Source organism: Amia ocellicauda, chromosome 1 (assembly GCF_036373705.1).
Source record: "Amia ocellicauda isolate fAmiCal2 chromosome 1, fAmiCal2.hap1, whole genome shotgun sequence".
Lineage (NCBI taxonomy): Eukaryota > Metazoa > Chordata > Actinopteri > Amiiformes > Amiidae > Amia > Amia ocellicauda.
In genome coordinates this window covers 63,898,956-63,914,588 of record NC_089850.1, presented here as the reverse complement: position 1 = coordinate 63,914,588, position 15,633 = coordinate 63,898,956, and the positions used below count along the sequence as shown (strand labels likewise).

General features: G+C 45.6%; 1 protein-coding gene across 1 annotated transcript; it reads left to right on the top strand.

Annotated features, from left to right (window-relative positions):
* The first annotated feature begins 285 nt into the window (after positions 1–285).
* On the top strand, positions 286–14,036 carry rbfox1l (RNA binding fox-1 homolog 1, like). The gene is made up of 12 exons (XM_066712772.1): positions 286–791; positions 6,033–6,260; positions 10,070–10,246; positions 10,374–10,427; positions 10,683–10,775; positions 10,908–10,965; positions 11,062–11,121; positions 11,553–11,694; positions 11,800–11,839; positions 11,983–12,044; positions 12,124–12,205; positions 12,369–14,036. Exons 1-12 carry the CDS (start codon positions 705–707, stop codon positions 12,411–12,413), a joined length of 1,128 nt encoding a protein of 375 aa, XP_066568869.1. The 5' UTR covers positions 286–704; the 3' UTR covers positions 12,414–14,036.
* The last annotated feature ends 1,597 nt before the right edge of the window (positions 14,037–15,633 follow it).

Here is a 15,633-nt window from a genome sequence, read left to right as displayed (position 1 = left end):
GACTGGACACTACAGCAGATTAACACTGACTGACTGGACACTACAGTACATTAACACTGACTGACTGACTGGACACTACAGCACATTAACACTGACTGACTGGACACTACAGCACAGCAACTCCAGGCAGAGCGGTGGATGGGTGTCAGAGAGGGGGAAGGGAGGACAGTGAACAGAGGGAGGGTGTCTATTAATACGGCGCAGTAACTGGACCCGTGCAGCTGTCTCACTCCGTCACACAGACAGACACACGGACAACCCCCCCCCCCTCCTTAGTCTTAAGATCTGCCCAGTTGATCTCTCAGTCCGTCTCTCTCTCCTGCACTCTACTCGGGTTTTTCTCTCTGTCTTCCTCTCTTATCTGCCCTGTCTTCTCTCACCCTCTCTCTCTCTCTCCTGGGAATCGTCACAGTTTTTCTCTTCCTGGGAAAACGCTGCAGAAGAAGAGAAGGAATTAGACTCTGATGTGATTTCCTGGGAAACTTTTTTCTTTCTGTCCCAAAGCTACAAGAACTTGTGTTCTACTTCAGCTTCTTAGTCTTTCTTTCCCTCTCTGCTCTTTTCCTGTCCTCCCCCCTCCCCACCCCAGTCTCCCTCTCCTTCTCTCTCCTCCTGTCCTCCCTCCTATTCTGACTGTTCCCTTCTTTCTTCCTGTCTCTTCCTATCCCTCTCCCCCTCTCTTTCTCTTTCTCTGGCTATGCACCATGCTCTCTTCTCCTGCAGTGGTTCTCCACCCGTACGGGCTGCCCGTCTATCCCCAGCCTGCATCCTGCTACCCCGGCCTGGTCCAGGTACGAGCGCCTCTCCCAAGTGTCTCTGTGTCTCTGTATGTCTCTGTGTGTCTCTGTGTGTGTCTGTATGTCTGTGTGTCTCCATGTGTCCCTGTGTGGTTGTTTGTGTGTGTCTGTGTGTCTCTGTATGTCTCTGTATGTCTGTGTGTGTCTCTGTGTGTCTCTGTATGTCTGTGTGTCTCCATGTGTCCCTGTCTGTGTGTGTCTGTGTGTCTCTGTATGTCTCTGTATGTTTGTATGTCTCTGTGTGTGTCTGTATGTGTGTGTGTCTCTGTGTGTCTGTGTGTCTCTGTGTGTTTGTGTGTGTTATGTGTCCCTGTGTGGTTGTCTGTGTGTGTCTCACTATGTCTTGCGTATGTCCCACTATGTCTTCTCTACACTATTCTCTCCAGTGCCTTTCTCTCTGGTCTCTACTGGCTGGTGTGTGTTTGTGTCTCTGTGTCTCTCTGTGTGCCTGTGTGTCCATGTGTCCCTGGGTGTCTCTGTGTGGTTGTCTTTGTCTCTCTCAATGTCCTGTTTATGTCCCACTCTCTCTCTCGCTCACTCTCACTCTCACTCTCTCTCTCTCTCTCTCTATCTTGTCGTTGCTACACCTCTCCCTCCTGTGTCTGTCTTCTCTCTGTTCTATACTGGTTGGTGTGTGTGCATGTCTCTCTCCCTGGGTCTGTCTGTGTCACAGAAACTCCCCCGATCTATCTGTCTGTCTGTTTGTCTGTCCGCCCATCTCATTGTCCTGCCTGTATCTCTGTTGCTGCAGTTACCTGATATCATCAGAAAATTCTGTAAACGGTCTCCATCAGCCTCCTGTACTCAACATACAGCCCAGCTCTGAGGCCCATGCAGCCGCTGCTACACTCCTCCTCTGCGAACCCCAGTTACACAGTTTATTATAGGAGTGGTGAGAGAGTGTGTAGGAAAAATACACAATTCGTAAAATAGATCTTTTAATCTGTTTTAAAAGAAATAGGTGTGTGTGTGTGTCAGGGAGGGAGAGAGAGAGAGAGAGAGAGAGAGAGAGCGTGTATGTGTGTGTGTGTGTGTGTACAGTACTGATCAAAGATTTGGGATGTTGTTGTGTGTGGTGTATTTTATAGTACAGTGTAGTGTTGTGTGTATTGTAACACAGTTTAGTGTTGTCTGTATTGTATTGTAGCGCAGTGTTGTGTAGTGTGTACTGTAGTGTAGTACAGTGTTGTGTAGAACTGCAGTGCAGTAATGTTTAGTGTAATGTTGTTTACCAGTCATGAATGTTTAAACACAACCCATCACAGATACAGACTACACTCGAGTATAACACACTACACAAAACTACACTGCAGCTCAACACACTGAACCACTGAACCACAATGCCCTACAGGATGCAGGTGCACTACACTACACAGTAGCCCATCACTACACAACACTGCACAACCCGAGGTGTCATACACTAGCTGCTGAGAGAGAGGGGGGAGAGGCGGGGGACAGCAGATACTGTGCAGGAATTTGACAGCAGGTTAAAATAGACCGACTGCAATCTTTCTCTCTCTCTCGCTCTCTCTGTCTCTCTCTGTCTCTCTCTGTCGTGTAAAATTAGCTCAGGCTAGTATCTTATCTCCTCTCTCTGCCCACCCCCCTCTGGACTGTCTCACTCACACCCCGGGACAGAGACACATGTAGAGAGAGACTTCAAACCTGTGTTACTGTCTTTCAGAATCAAAAGTAAAACTGAAGTGAAATAGAGAGAGGGAGGGACAGTGAGACAGAGAGACAGAGAGAGGGAGAGCGATTGTTTAAATTTACTAATTTGCTTTTATGTATATAAATAGGTGTGTGTATCTGTACTCGTATGTATGTGTGTTTATATGTATATATTTACATATATATTTATACAGTGACTTGCAAAAGTATTCAGACCCCCGACCACTTCTCATATTTCATTTTTTTATGTTTCTTAGAAATATTTCCAAACATAAAACCAATGTCACCTTTTCAGTGTTTTAAAATAAAATGAAATGTCAGTGTACCATTTGTAATTCAGTAATATAAGAGAATTGGTCAGGGGTCTGAATACTATTGCAAGGCACTGTATATAGATATATATATTGTTTGAAATTATTTGGCAATACTTAATACTGGTCATGACAATAAAGCACTGTGAGAGGAGAGAGAGAGAGAGAGAGAGAGAGAGAGAGAAAGGGCTGAGAGGACAGAGAGAGGGAAGTGGAGAATAGTTTGGGAACAGCTGAGGTCACCCATCCCCTCCCCCACACCTGTCCCATCATGCACCTGGCCCTTTGACCTCTGACTCTCATCCTGACAGCTGCTTAGAAGGGGGCAGGAGGAGAGAGAGAGTCTATGTGGATTCAAATAACTCAAATTCAGATCGCCAACTTGTTAACAGACAGGGAGAGAGAGAGATTTAAGAATGTGAGGAGATATGAGAGAAGTGGAGAGGAGATAGAGAGAGAGAATGGGTAGAGAGATAAAGACAGACATAGAAAGAGAGATGTATGTGGAAAGAAGTTCTATTTTCTCTCTCCCTTTTCTTGCCCTTGTATGGAGAGAGTGTGTCAGAGAGAAAGAGAGGGGCAGGAATGCAAAAAGAAAACTGTTATAGCACATTCGCACAGGAGCAGAGAGAGAGCTGTGCTGATGCTTGAAGCATTCGTATCTCTGTACATTTCATGGTTGTAATAATTAATAAAGACTATGAGCAGTCCAACAAATACAAAGACCAGGGCAGGTTAATGTGCTGTAGTGTCCAGTCAGTCAGTGTTAATGTGCTGTAGTGTCCAGTCAGTCAGTCAGTCAGTGTTAATGTGCTGTAGTGTCCAGTCAGTCAGTGTTAATGTGCTGTAGTGTCCAGTCAGTCAGTCAGTGTTAATGTACTGTAGTGTGCAGTCAGTCAGTGTTAATGTGCTGTAGTGTCCAGTCAGTCAGTGTTAATGTGCTGTAGTGTCCAGTCAGTCAGTGTTAATGTGCTGTAGTGTCCAGTCAGTCAGTCAGTCAGTGTTAATGTACTGTAGTGTCCAGTCAGTCAGTGTTAATGTGCTGCAGTGTCCAGTCAGTCAGTCAGTGTTAATGTGCTGTAGTGTCCAGTCAGTTAGTCAGTGTTAATGTGCTGTAGTGTCCAGTCAGTCAGTCAGTCAGTGTTAATGTGCTGTAGTGTCCAGTCAGTCAGTGTTAATGTGCTGCAGTGTCCAGTCAGTCAGTCAGTGTTAATGTGCTGTAGTGTCCAGTCAGTTAGTCAGTGTTAATGTGCTGTAGTGTCCAGTCAGTCAGTCAGTGTTAATGTGCTGTAGTGTCCAGTCAGTCAGTCAGTCAGTGTTAATGTGCTGTAGTGTCCAGTCAGTCAGTCAGTGTTAATGTACTGTGGTGTCCAGTCAGTCAGTGTTAATGTGCTGTAGTGTCCAGTCAGTCAGTCAGTGTTAATGTGCTGTAGTGTCCAGTCAGTCAGTCAGTGTTAATGTACTGTAGTGTGCAGTCAGTCAGTGTTAATGTGCTGTAGTGTCCAGTCAGTCAGTGTTAATGTGCTGTAGTGTCCAGTCAGTCAGTCAGTGTTAATGTGCTGTAGTGTCCAGTCAGTAACTAGTTGATTTTTAAATTCAACTACCCCGTCTCTCGTCTCTCTGTTTATCTCTTCATCTCTTTCAGCTGTCACTTTGTGTTGAACAGTTGTGTCTCAGAAGAGTATAATTAGCCTGACACTGATGGGGGTGGGGAGAGAGAGGCCCAGTTTGTCTGTCTTTGTGAAACGGTCTGGGTGTCTCTGAGCACGTCTCAGCCCTGTCTGACAGCTGGAGACAGGTGTGTGGGTCAGCGGCCCCCTGTCCCTATCGGGTGGGCCTCAGACACTGGCCCCGCCCCCTGCCTGTGCTGTGATTGGTCGGTGTGTGTGTGTGTGTGTGTGTGTGTGTGTGTGTGTAGCTGGGAGGGAGGGGCCAGTGTGTGTATAGTGTTTATGTCAGGGAGAGAGAGAGAGAGAGAGAGAGAGAGAGAGTCACACAAGGAGAGAGAGAGGCAGAGAGGGGTCCTTGGAGAGATACAGGTCAGTAAGAAGTGTGTTGCGGTGCTTTAGTAATGTGTTTGTGTGTGTGCGCTTCTGCCTCCATTTCCCCCCATCTCTCTCCATCTCCTTCTCTGTGAATCACGCCCTCTCTCTCTCTTATGTGATTTTGTTTCTTCATTTTGAATGATCACTTTTTCTTGTATCTCCTTCACTCTCTCTTTCTTTCATGTTGTCCTTATTTGATTCTGATGTTTCTTGTTGAGATCTGCAGTTCCCTTGCTGTGCCTGTAAAGAGATGAGTGCGCTGTAGCACTCAGCCAGACATTCATGTCCAGTCAGTGTTAATGTGCTGTAGTGTCCAGTCATACAGTCAGTGTTAATGTGCTGTAGTGTCCAGTCAGTCAGTGTTAATGTGCTTTAGTGTCCAGTCAGTCAGTCAGTGTTAATGTACTGTAGTGTCCAGTCAGTCAGTCAGTGTTAATGTACTGTAGTGTCCAGTCAGTCAGTGTTAATGTGCTGTAGTGTCCAGTCAGTCAGTGTTAATGTGCTGTAGTGTCCAGTCAGTCAGTGTTAATGTGCTGTAGTGTCCAGTCAGTCAGTGTTAATGTGCTGTAGTGTCCAGTCAGTCAGTCAGTGTTAATGTGCTGTAGTGTCCAGTCAGTCAGTGTTAATGTGCTGTAGTGTCCAGTCAGTCAGTCAGTGTTAATGTACTGTAGTGTCCAGTCAGTCAGTGTTAATGTGCTGTAGTGTCCAGTCAGTCAGTCAGTGTTAATGTGCTGTAGTGTCCAGTCAGTCAGTGTTGATGTGCTCTAGTGTTCAGTCAGTGAAGATCATCTTAGATAATATTCAGTTGTGGGCGACACCTGGCAGATGAAATTCAATGTGGACAAGTGCAAGGTATTACACACAGGTAATAAAAATGTCCACTATAATGACACTATGGGAGGAATAGAACTAGAGGAAGTAACGCATGAGAAAGACCTAGGAGTCAATGTGGACTCCTCACTTTCTCCATCCAAGCAATGTGGGGAAGCAATAAAAAAAGGCAAACACAATGTTAGGGTATATTGTCAAAAGTGTAGGATTGAGAACAAGGAATGTCCTACTGAGAGACTGAGGGACCTGAACCTTTTCACCCTGGAACAGAGGAGACTACGTGGGGCTATGGGTTATGGCTAATGGCCTACTCTCGATTGTAAACTTTATGTTTCTTCTTATGTTTCTTATTGTATAACTCACTCTCTCTCTTATAGGGTGGTCCGGCCCAAGAGGCGGGGCCGGGCTCTGCTGACCCCTCCCTCTCTCAGGTATATGCCCCACCCCCTGCCTACCCTCCCCCGGGACAGGTCCCGCCCCCCCAGGCAGGCCGCCTGCAACCTCTAGAGTTTAACCCCACGCACTCTGGGCAGGATCAGTTTCAGGAGCATCACCAGCTGAGAGTTTATCAGACTGGCCACTCTGACAGCACTGACAACAACACGGTGAGAGAGAGGAAGGGAGGGAGAGCAGAGAGGGAGTGAGAGGGGGAGGGGAGAAGAATGGAGACAAAGAGGGAGAAGCTCAGATAGAGAGGTGTGTGTGTGTGAGTGTCAGTGTGTCATGTATGTGTGTCAGTGTGTGTGAGTGTGAGTGTCCTTATAGGGTCTCAGTGAGGAACTTTTTTCTTTCACTCCTAAAACAGAACAGCTGACTGCAGTCTGTCAGTAACTTGTAGAGAGGGGGAGGGAGGGAGAGAGGGCTGGTGTCAGTCTGTGGAATCTCAGTCAGTCAGTCAGTCAGTCATTGTGTCAGTCAATGTGTCAGTCAGTCAGTGTGTCTGTGTGTCAGTCAGGGTGTCAGTCAGTCAGTCAGTCAATGTGTCAGTCAGTCAGTGTGTCAATGTGTCAGTCAGTCAGTATAACAATCCTTACTCCTGTTTCCAGTCCAGTAAGAGAGTTTTGTTGTACTGGGAGTACTGGGCATGCTGGTGTGTATCCAGTATGTGCAGCCTCTGTACAGTATCCCACTACACTACAGTGTATAGTGCAGTACACTAGAGTTAATACAGTACAGTGTAATACATTATACATTATAGTCTCTTAGCACTCTATATTGTACAACTATAATAATAATATGAATTGTATTATTATACACTAATAAACTATAATACATTACAGACACGCACACACACACACAGACAGACACACACACACACACACAGTACAGACACACACACACACACACACACACAGTACAGACACACAGTACAGACACACACACACACACAGTACAGACACACACACACACACACACACACTACAGACACACACACACACACACACACAGTACAGACACACACACACAGTACAGACACACAGTACAGACACACACACACACACACACAGTACAGACACACACACACACACACACACACAGTACAGACACACACACACAGTACAGACACACAGTACAGACACACACACACACACAGTACAGACACACACACACACACACACACACACACAGTACAGACACACAGTACAGACACACACACACACACACACACAGTACAGACACACACACACACACACACACACACTACAGACACACACACACACACACACACAGTACAGACACACAGTACAGACACACACAGTACAGACACACACACACACACACACAGTACAGACACACACACACACACACACAGTACAGACACACACACACACACACACACACTACAGACACACACACACACACACACACACACACACACACACACGGTACAGTCCAGTCCAGTAACTGTGCCCCCTCCCTCACAGACTCTGTGCTCAGTGTAACTGGTGACGCCTCATCGCCGCAGTGTTGGGGGGTCCCATCAGCTCGCCCCCCTCGCCCCCCCGCGTCTCTGTCTCAGGTTCAGATCTGCTGCATCGTGATCTCACTCCCCACACTCCGCACCCCCACGTGTCTCTGTGTGTCTCCCTCTCTGCATTTCTCTCTCTCTCTCTCTCCCTGTGTCTGTGTCACTCTGTCTCTCTCTCTCTCTCTCTCTCCCTGTGTCTGTGTCACTCTGTCTCTCTCTCTCTCTCTCTCCCCCTGTGTCTGTGTCACTCTGTCTCTCTCTCTCTCTCCCCCTGTGTCTGTGTCACTCTGTCTCTCTCTCTCTCTCCCCCTGTGTCTGTGTCACTCTGTCTCTCTCTCTCTCTCTCTCTCCCCCTGTGTCTGTGTCACTCTGTCTCTCTCTCTCTCTCTCTCTCCCTGTGTCTGTGTCACTCTGTCTCTCTCTCTCTCTCTCTCTCCCCCTGTGTCTGTGTCACTCTGTCTCTCTCTCTCTCTCCCCCTGTGTCTGTGTCACTCTGTCTCTCTCTCTCTCTCCCCCTGTGTCTGTGTCACTCTGTCTCTCTCTCTCTCTCCCCCTGTGTCTGTGTCACTCTGTCTCTCTCTCTCTCTCCCCCTGTGTCTGTGTCACTCTGTCTCTCTCTCTCTCTCCCCCTGTGTCTGTGTCACTCTGTCTCTCTCTCTCTCTCTCTCCCCCTGTGTCTGTGTCACTCTCTCTCTCTCTCTCCCCCTGTGTCTGCGTCACTCTGTCTCTTTCTCCCTGTGTGTCTGCGTCACTCTGGCTCCCTATCTTTCTTTCTCTCTGTATGTCTCTCTTTATTTCTCTGTCTCTGTGTCTCTCTCTCTCTTTCTCTCAACATTAATAATCGTTACCTGAGAATTTTGCGTCATGTTTTTTAACTCGGGCCGAAACAACGCAGCACCGTGACCCCAAACTGACCTCCGAACTTTCACCTCTGACCTCCTCCCTCGCTTTCTTGCGCAACTTCCTGCCTGTGGCGGCTGTTCACCTCCTTCTCTTTTCCATTTTTTTACTTTATTTTCTTTATTGACTTTCTTTGACTTTTTTTTACTTTTTGCAGCACTCTCTCCCTCCATCTCTCTCTATCTCCCACTATCTTTCTGTCACTTCCTCCCCCTCTCTCTTTGCCTCTGTCTCTCCCTCTCTCTCTTCTTCCCCCTTTCTCTCTCTCCCACTCTCTTTCTGTCACTGCCTCCCCCTCTCTCTCCCCTACATTTTTCTCCTTTTTCTCATTTTTTCCCCTCATTTCTTCTTTTTGTGGAATGACCATAGAGCTGTTGTTTTTGCCTAGATCGGCTGACCCACACAAACACACACACTCTCTCTCTGTCACTCACTGGCATCGTGGTGCATCGTGGGATAGTGGATGACTGTTGGTGTTGTCGCACAGATTCATTACTGCATGAGGGCTCCAAATTGAGACTAAAGAATATTTATATAATTATTCATTCATTTATTTTTAATTTCAAAGTATGTATTTATATATTTCTGGCATTGTTTTTATATTTTCATGAATCAAAAAATATTCCACAGTGTATTACAGTGTATGTATAGAGTTGCAGTTCCCCTTCTGTCCTGCGCTGGTTTAGGGGGCGCTGTTTCTCACTCTCATCACCCTGATATTGCTGTCTGTCATTTCCAGTGGGAGAGTCGCAGTGAGCTGCAGTTCCCATGTTAGACTGCACAGTGATAAGAGGGCGCTGTTGCACACTCTACGATTATGACTATTATTATGGTCAGTGAGTAGCAGCTCCCTCGCTGTCCTGTACAGGGTGAGGGGGCGCTGTTTCACTCCAAATTAATGTCATTATTCTTATTACTATTATTCTTATTATCATTATTATTATGACAGTGGCCTGCAGTTCCCTCTATGGCCTGTACACAGTGAGGGGGCGCTGTGACTCTTTTAGCTGCCAAAATCACAAACATAACATGGAAAATGTTGCAAGACACAGAGAAACTGTATTTTTTTACAAATTAATTATCGATTATTTTATTAATTGCTCCTCCTTCACTGTTTCTCCTTAATCTGTTTTTTCTTTACTGTTTCATTTGGCCAAAACTTTATCCTTTACTTTCTCTAACTGGCATGAAGTAGGCTGGCTCACTAAAACGATGTAGAAGTCAATTTATCATGAATTTTAATTGAATAAGTTTCACTGATCTGCCTACAGAGGTCTGGTCACGCCTCCTCACGGCTGCTTGGGCAGGACTCCTGGATGTCGAATGCTGATTGGTTCTTGCCTCTTGTCACTCAGAACTAAGCCAATGGGATGCAGTGAATTGGAAATGAAACGAGAGGCTTCTGCCGATGGTGATTCTCTCTCTCTCTCTCTCTCTCTCTCTCTCTCTCTCCATCTTTCTTCTCTCCATCACCCGTCTGCCTCCCTCGCTCCCTCTTTTTTTTCTGTCTCTCCCTCCATCTCTCTCTTTCTCTCTCTCTCTCAGGAGGACTCCGTCCCGGGCTCAGAGGCCCCACCTAATCTGGGGGTGTCAGCGTCGGGGGCGGTTGCCGGGACAGAGGAGGAGGCGGGGGGCGGGGCGGGTAAGGCCCAGCCAAAGAGACTCCATGTCTCCAACATCCCCTTCCGCTTCAGAGACCCCGACCTCAGACAGATGTTCGGGGTGAGAGAGCGAGAGAGAGAGAGAGAGAGTGGGGTGGAGGGGGGGTATAAAACTACAGTGCATTAACACTGACTGGACACTATAATACAGTAGCACTGACTTCTCCCTCTCTCCCTCTCTCTCTCAGCAATTTGGAAAGATCTTGGATGTGGAGATCATTTTTAATGAACGTGGATCAAAGGTCAGTTAATTAGTTAATTAGTTTGTCCTTTCAGTATTACTCTTTGAGCCGAGTCCCTAATTACAGAGCACCGCACTGCTGTTCCAGCATTAGCATATCCTTTGCATGTCATACACCATACTGCCTCATCCTTTCAGATTATCTCTCCCTCTTTCTGAAATCTCTCCTTCTGTCCCTTTCTTCCCCATCTTTCTTTCCCTCCATCTCACTCTATCTCTATCCCTATCCAATTCCCTCTCTCCTTCTGTGTATCAGGGCTTTGGCTTTGTGACCTTTGACACTGCAATGGACGCAGACCGGGCTAGAGAGAAGCTGAATGGCACCATCGTGGAGGGCAGGAAGATAGAGGTCAGTCCCACTGAAACACTGGAACAGTCACTGTGTCACTGGACTGACTGACCTGGTCATAATAACACTGTGTCACACTTCATGGATACCTTACTATCTCTCTCTCTCTCTCTCTCTCTCTCTCTCTCTCAGGTGAATAACGCCACAGCCAGAGTGGTGACCAAGAAACCACAGACACCACTGGTTAATGGTGAGTCTGTCTCAATGTGTGTGTCTGTGTGTCTCTGTATGATGTCAGTCAGTGTCAGTACTGTACCAACTTGTCTCTCTCTCTTTTCTGTCTCAGCTGCTGCATGGAAGATCAATCCAATGATGGGAGCCATGTACGCACCAGAGCTCTACACAGGTCAGTGTTAATGTACTGTACTGTCCAGTCAGTCAGTCAGTCAGTGTTAATGTGCTGTAGTGTCCAGTAGTCAGTGTTAATGTACTGTAGTGTCCAGTCAGTCAGTGTTAATGTGCTGTAGAGTCCAGTCAGTCAGTGTTAATGTACTGTAGTGTTCAGTCAGTCAGTGTTAATGTGCTGTAGTGTCCAGTCAGTCAGTCAGTGTTAATGTACTGTAGTGTCCAGTCAGTCAGTCAGTGTTAATGTACTGTAGTGTCCAGTCAGTCAGTCAGTGTTAATGTACTGTAGTGTCCAGTCAGTCAGTCAGTGTTAATGTGCTGTAGTGTCCAGTCATTCAGTGTTAATGTACTGTAGTGTCCAGTCAGTCAGTCAGTATTAATATCATCCCATGTACAGCGTATTCACTCTCTCTGTCTCTCTGTCTCTCTCAGTGGCCAGTTTCCCCTATCCAATGGCGTCTCCCACTTTGGCGTATCGGGGTGCTGCCCTGAGGGGGCGTGGCCGAGCTGTCTACAACACAATACGCTCTGCCACTACTGGGGCCACGCCCACTGCCGTCCCCGCCTACCCTGGGTAAAACATTACAGAAGTCATATGTCAGTCAGCGTATCAACTCAGTGTGTCAGTCTGTGTCTCGGTCTGTTGCTCTGTTTCTCAGTGTGTTGCTCTGTGTTACAGGGTAGTGTATCAGGATGGACTCTATGGTACTGAGGTTTATGTGAGTATCTGTGTTTTATTACCATAAATCCAATATTTGAACACAGATAAATATGTGTGTCTGAAATTGTATACATTATATGTATACCTTTAAAAGTTTATATCTCTCTGCTTCCCTCTCTCTCTCTCTCTCTCTCTCTCCAGGGGGGATATCCTGCATATCGAGTTGCTCAATCAGCCACAACAACAACAGCATACAGCGACGGGTGAGAGACTGACTGACACTCTGACTGACTGACACACTGACTGGCTGACTCTGACTGATATACTCTCTCTGTCTCTTAGGTACGGACGAGTGTACACTGCAGCCGCTGACCCCTACCATCACTCTGTCGGCCCCACTGCCACCTACGGAGTGGGAACCATGGTGAGAGAGAGATTTTCAGTGTGTCAGTCAGTCCGTCCGTCCGTGTCGATTTCTGTATTAGTAACCACATAATCGATGTTTTAATCACTGAGCACTTAGACTAAACTAGTCTAATTATCTAATGAGACCAATTACATATCCTTCCTCTCCCTCCCTCCCTCAGGCCAGTCTTTATCGGGGGGGCTACAACCGCTTCACCCCCTACTGACCCCCACGGGACACGCACACGAGCCACTTCCTGTCCCAGGTGACGACATCACTTCCTGCCAGAGAGGCCCTGTTTTTCCCCAGGCTGGCCCCCAGGAAAAGACATTGCCTGAGAATGACATCACTTCCTGTTCCTGCTGTGACACAGGGAGGCACAAGACAAGAATGACTTTAATATTTTTACAGTTGAAGTGTACATAGGAATTATTATTATTATTAATATTATTATTATTATTATTATTATTATTATTATTATTATTATTATTAATTTAATTTAATTTAATTTAAATTTGACGTGAGGAAGCTATTTTAAATGGATGCTTTTCATTGTTAGTTACTTATTTTCTTGAATCAGTGGATCTGTGAGAGACTGAGAGAATTAGCTCAGCCCGCACACAAGGCTTGAACAGACTCCGACTGCATAACTGGTATATTACACTAGAGTCAATTATGTGTCTGATTTACATTAGAGACATGGACAGAGAGAGACAGAGACGCAGAGACTGAGGGCTAGACCAAATCGAACATTCGCCCAAATCGCAAAGTACGAGACTGCGTCCTGTCACTGTTTCATTTGTCAGAAGACTTTCTGCTGCTTATAAATCAGAGTGTGATGGGGAACCACCGCAGGAGGGCTCTAAGACAGACACAGAGAGAGACAGGGAGAGGGACGCAGACCGAGACACAAACACAGAGACAGACACAGAGAGAGACAGGGAGAGGGACAGAAGGACAGTATCTTCTCTCTCTTTCCCTTTCTACCTCTTTCATTCTTTTATCAGTCTTTTCTTTTTTTTCTGCCTGTTGTTTTCCATGTATGCTCCATCTCCCCCTCCTTGAGTAATGTACCTCTTTTCCTCTCCTCTCAATCTCCACTGTTATGAAACAACTCAAACCCCCCTCCACCTCCCAGTCCTCCAACTCCACTCTCTTCAGGCGCTATGGCTCCTTCCATCCCAGCATATCTATTCTTCCTCACTAGGGCTCTATGGTAGCCGCACCCCTTAACAGCCACTTTAACAGGCTTATATCTATGTTCCTTTGTCTCATCCCACCATTCTATACTGCCTTCCAAAGTCTATTGTACTTCCCTCTCTCTTCCCCCCTACCCCCACAGTTCTCCAAGTTCCTTTAGCAACCCCCGCACTCACTTTCCCTTCTTCCAAACCATTTGCATCTCATTTCATTTTCTAAACTCTATGGTGCTCAGTGCTTCTGCATTTTTAACTTTATTTATTTCCAATACATTCTATCGCTGTACTTTATTTCTATTGTATCTTTCTGCTTCCTGTATCTAATTTCCTGCTTTCTGTAGTCAATCTATCTCTACTGTTTTCTATGATTTTCTTGTTTGCTGTTTGCTGTAGTCAATCTACCTCTTTCATTCGTTTTTTTGTTTGTATTTTTGTTATTACTCTGCTCCTGTTTCCTGTATCTTGTTTCATCTTAGCAAGTCTTTCTCTGTATCTGCTTTCTATGATATCTCTACAGTTTCCCTTTTCCACTCTCCTGTTTCCTGTAACTGCTCTGTTTCTGTATTCAGTACTTTTTACTCTATGGTAGTTTGCTTCCTATTTCCTGTATCTGTTGTCCAATCTATATAAAATGTCTGTTTTCTCTGGTGTCTCCTTTCTTCCTCAACTCAATGTGTCCTATTTCCTGTAGTTTCTCTAACGTTACATCTGGACTTTGCAATCTATGGTACTCTTGCTTCCCCTTTCCTGTATTCAATTTCCTGTTTCCTGTACTCATTCTTCCTCTGAATTCTGCTCTCCATGATTATCTTGTTTCTGTTGGCTGTAGCATCTCTATCTCTTTATTTTGCACTTTTTACTCTATGGTACCTTGCTATTTTATCTTCTGTTGCTACTCTATCTCTGCTTTGTGCTTTCTATGGGACCTTTGCAGCTCCATGTTTTCTCAGTTTCTTCTTCATGTGACCATTCTATATCCTCAGTTTGAACATTGCAATCTATGCTACTTTGCTTCCTGTATCGTTTTTCCTTTTATCTTGTTTCCTGTACTTACTCTCTGTATTCGGCTCACTATGATTATCTTGTGTCCTGTAGCATGTCTATCTATTATTCTGGCTTATTTTATCTGTGGTACTTTGCTTCCTGTATCTCATTTCCTGTTCCTTGAAGTTTCTTTTGTCCTGTAGCCACTCTTTCTTTATTCTACACTTTGCTTCCTGTAGTCAATCTATCATTATTCTGCTCTCTATGGTATCTGTACATTTTCTCTTTTCTTCAATATCCTATTTCCTGTTTGCAACAGTCCATTTCCACAACTGTTCTATTTTCTGGTTACTGTAGCTACTCTGTCTCGCTCTCTGTGGTACCTTGCTTCCCGTGCCTGTACATTTCCTGTTTCCTTTAAGCTATTCTATCTCTATTCTATATTCTGAATTCCATGCTATCTCTACAGTTCCCCCCATATCTTGATTTCTCATTACTGGAACCGCTCTGTCTCTTTATTCTGTACGTAAAGATCTATAGTACTTTCTGTATTCTATATCTCATTCCCTGTTTCACTTAAGCCAATCTACCTCTGCATTCTGCTCTCTAAGGTATCTCACTGCTCCTCAATATCCTGTTTTGTGTAGAAATTTCAGCTCCTTTATCTTTGCAATCTGTGGTACTTTGCTTCCTGTACCTTGTATCTCATTTCCTCTTTCCTGTAGCCACTCTATCTCTGTATTCTGCTCTCTGTGGCACTGATAGGCCCCTGCATGCTTTCTCTCTCTCTCTCTCTCTCTCTCTCTCTCTCTCTCTCTCTGTTCACTCTGCAGTACTGAGGCCTAGTGCTGTAAATAAATGTCCTGCCCCCTCTCCACTCCTCTCTCTCTCTCTCTCTCTCTCTGTTCCTGTCTTAGTTGGTCTGTTTTCTCAATTTATTCTTCCTTTCTTGCCCCTCCTCTTTCTTCATTCTGTTTTCATTTTCTTCTATCCCTCTATTTTATTCTTTCTCTCCCCCCTTTCCCTATGTTATATAACCTCTACCTAGTTCTCTCTTTCTCTCCTACATGGTATAAAACCTCTCAAACTTCTCAAACTCTCTCCTTCTCTTCCCTCTATGGCATATTAACTTATCTTTCTTTCTCTCTCTCTATTCTCTCTTGTTCTCCTTCTCGTTCTCTCAATGGCATCTTAACCTCTTTCCCTCTATGGCAGGGGCACTTTCTCAGGGTTCCTGAACCGCTTGGTGTGTGAGATAAGCTG

What these genes read in the sequence shown, in the direction of transcription:
- rbfox1l (XM_066712772.1), top strand. Translation starts at nt 705, where the DNA reads ATGCTCTCTTCTCCTGCAGTGGTTCTCCACCCGTACGGGCTGCCCGTC. An exon ending in TTAATGAACGTGGATCAAAG is followed by an intron (nt 10,428 to 10,682) that starts GTCAGTTAATTA and finishes TCTGTGTATCAG; the next exon opens with GGCTTTGGCTTTGTGACCTT. An exon ending in TCTATGGTACTGAGGTTTAT is followed by an intron (nt 11,840 to 11,982) that starts GTGAGTATCTGT and finishes CTCTCTCTCCAG; the next exon opens with GGGGGATATCCTGCATATCG.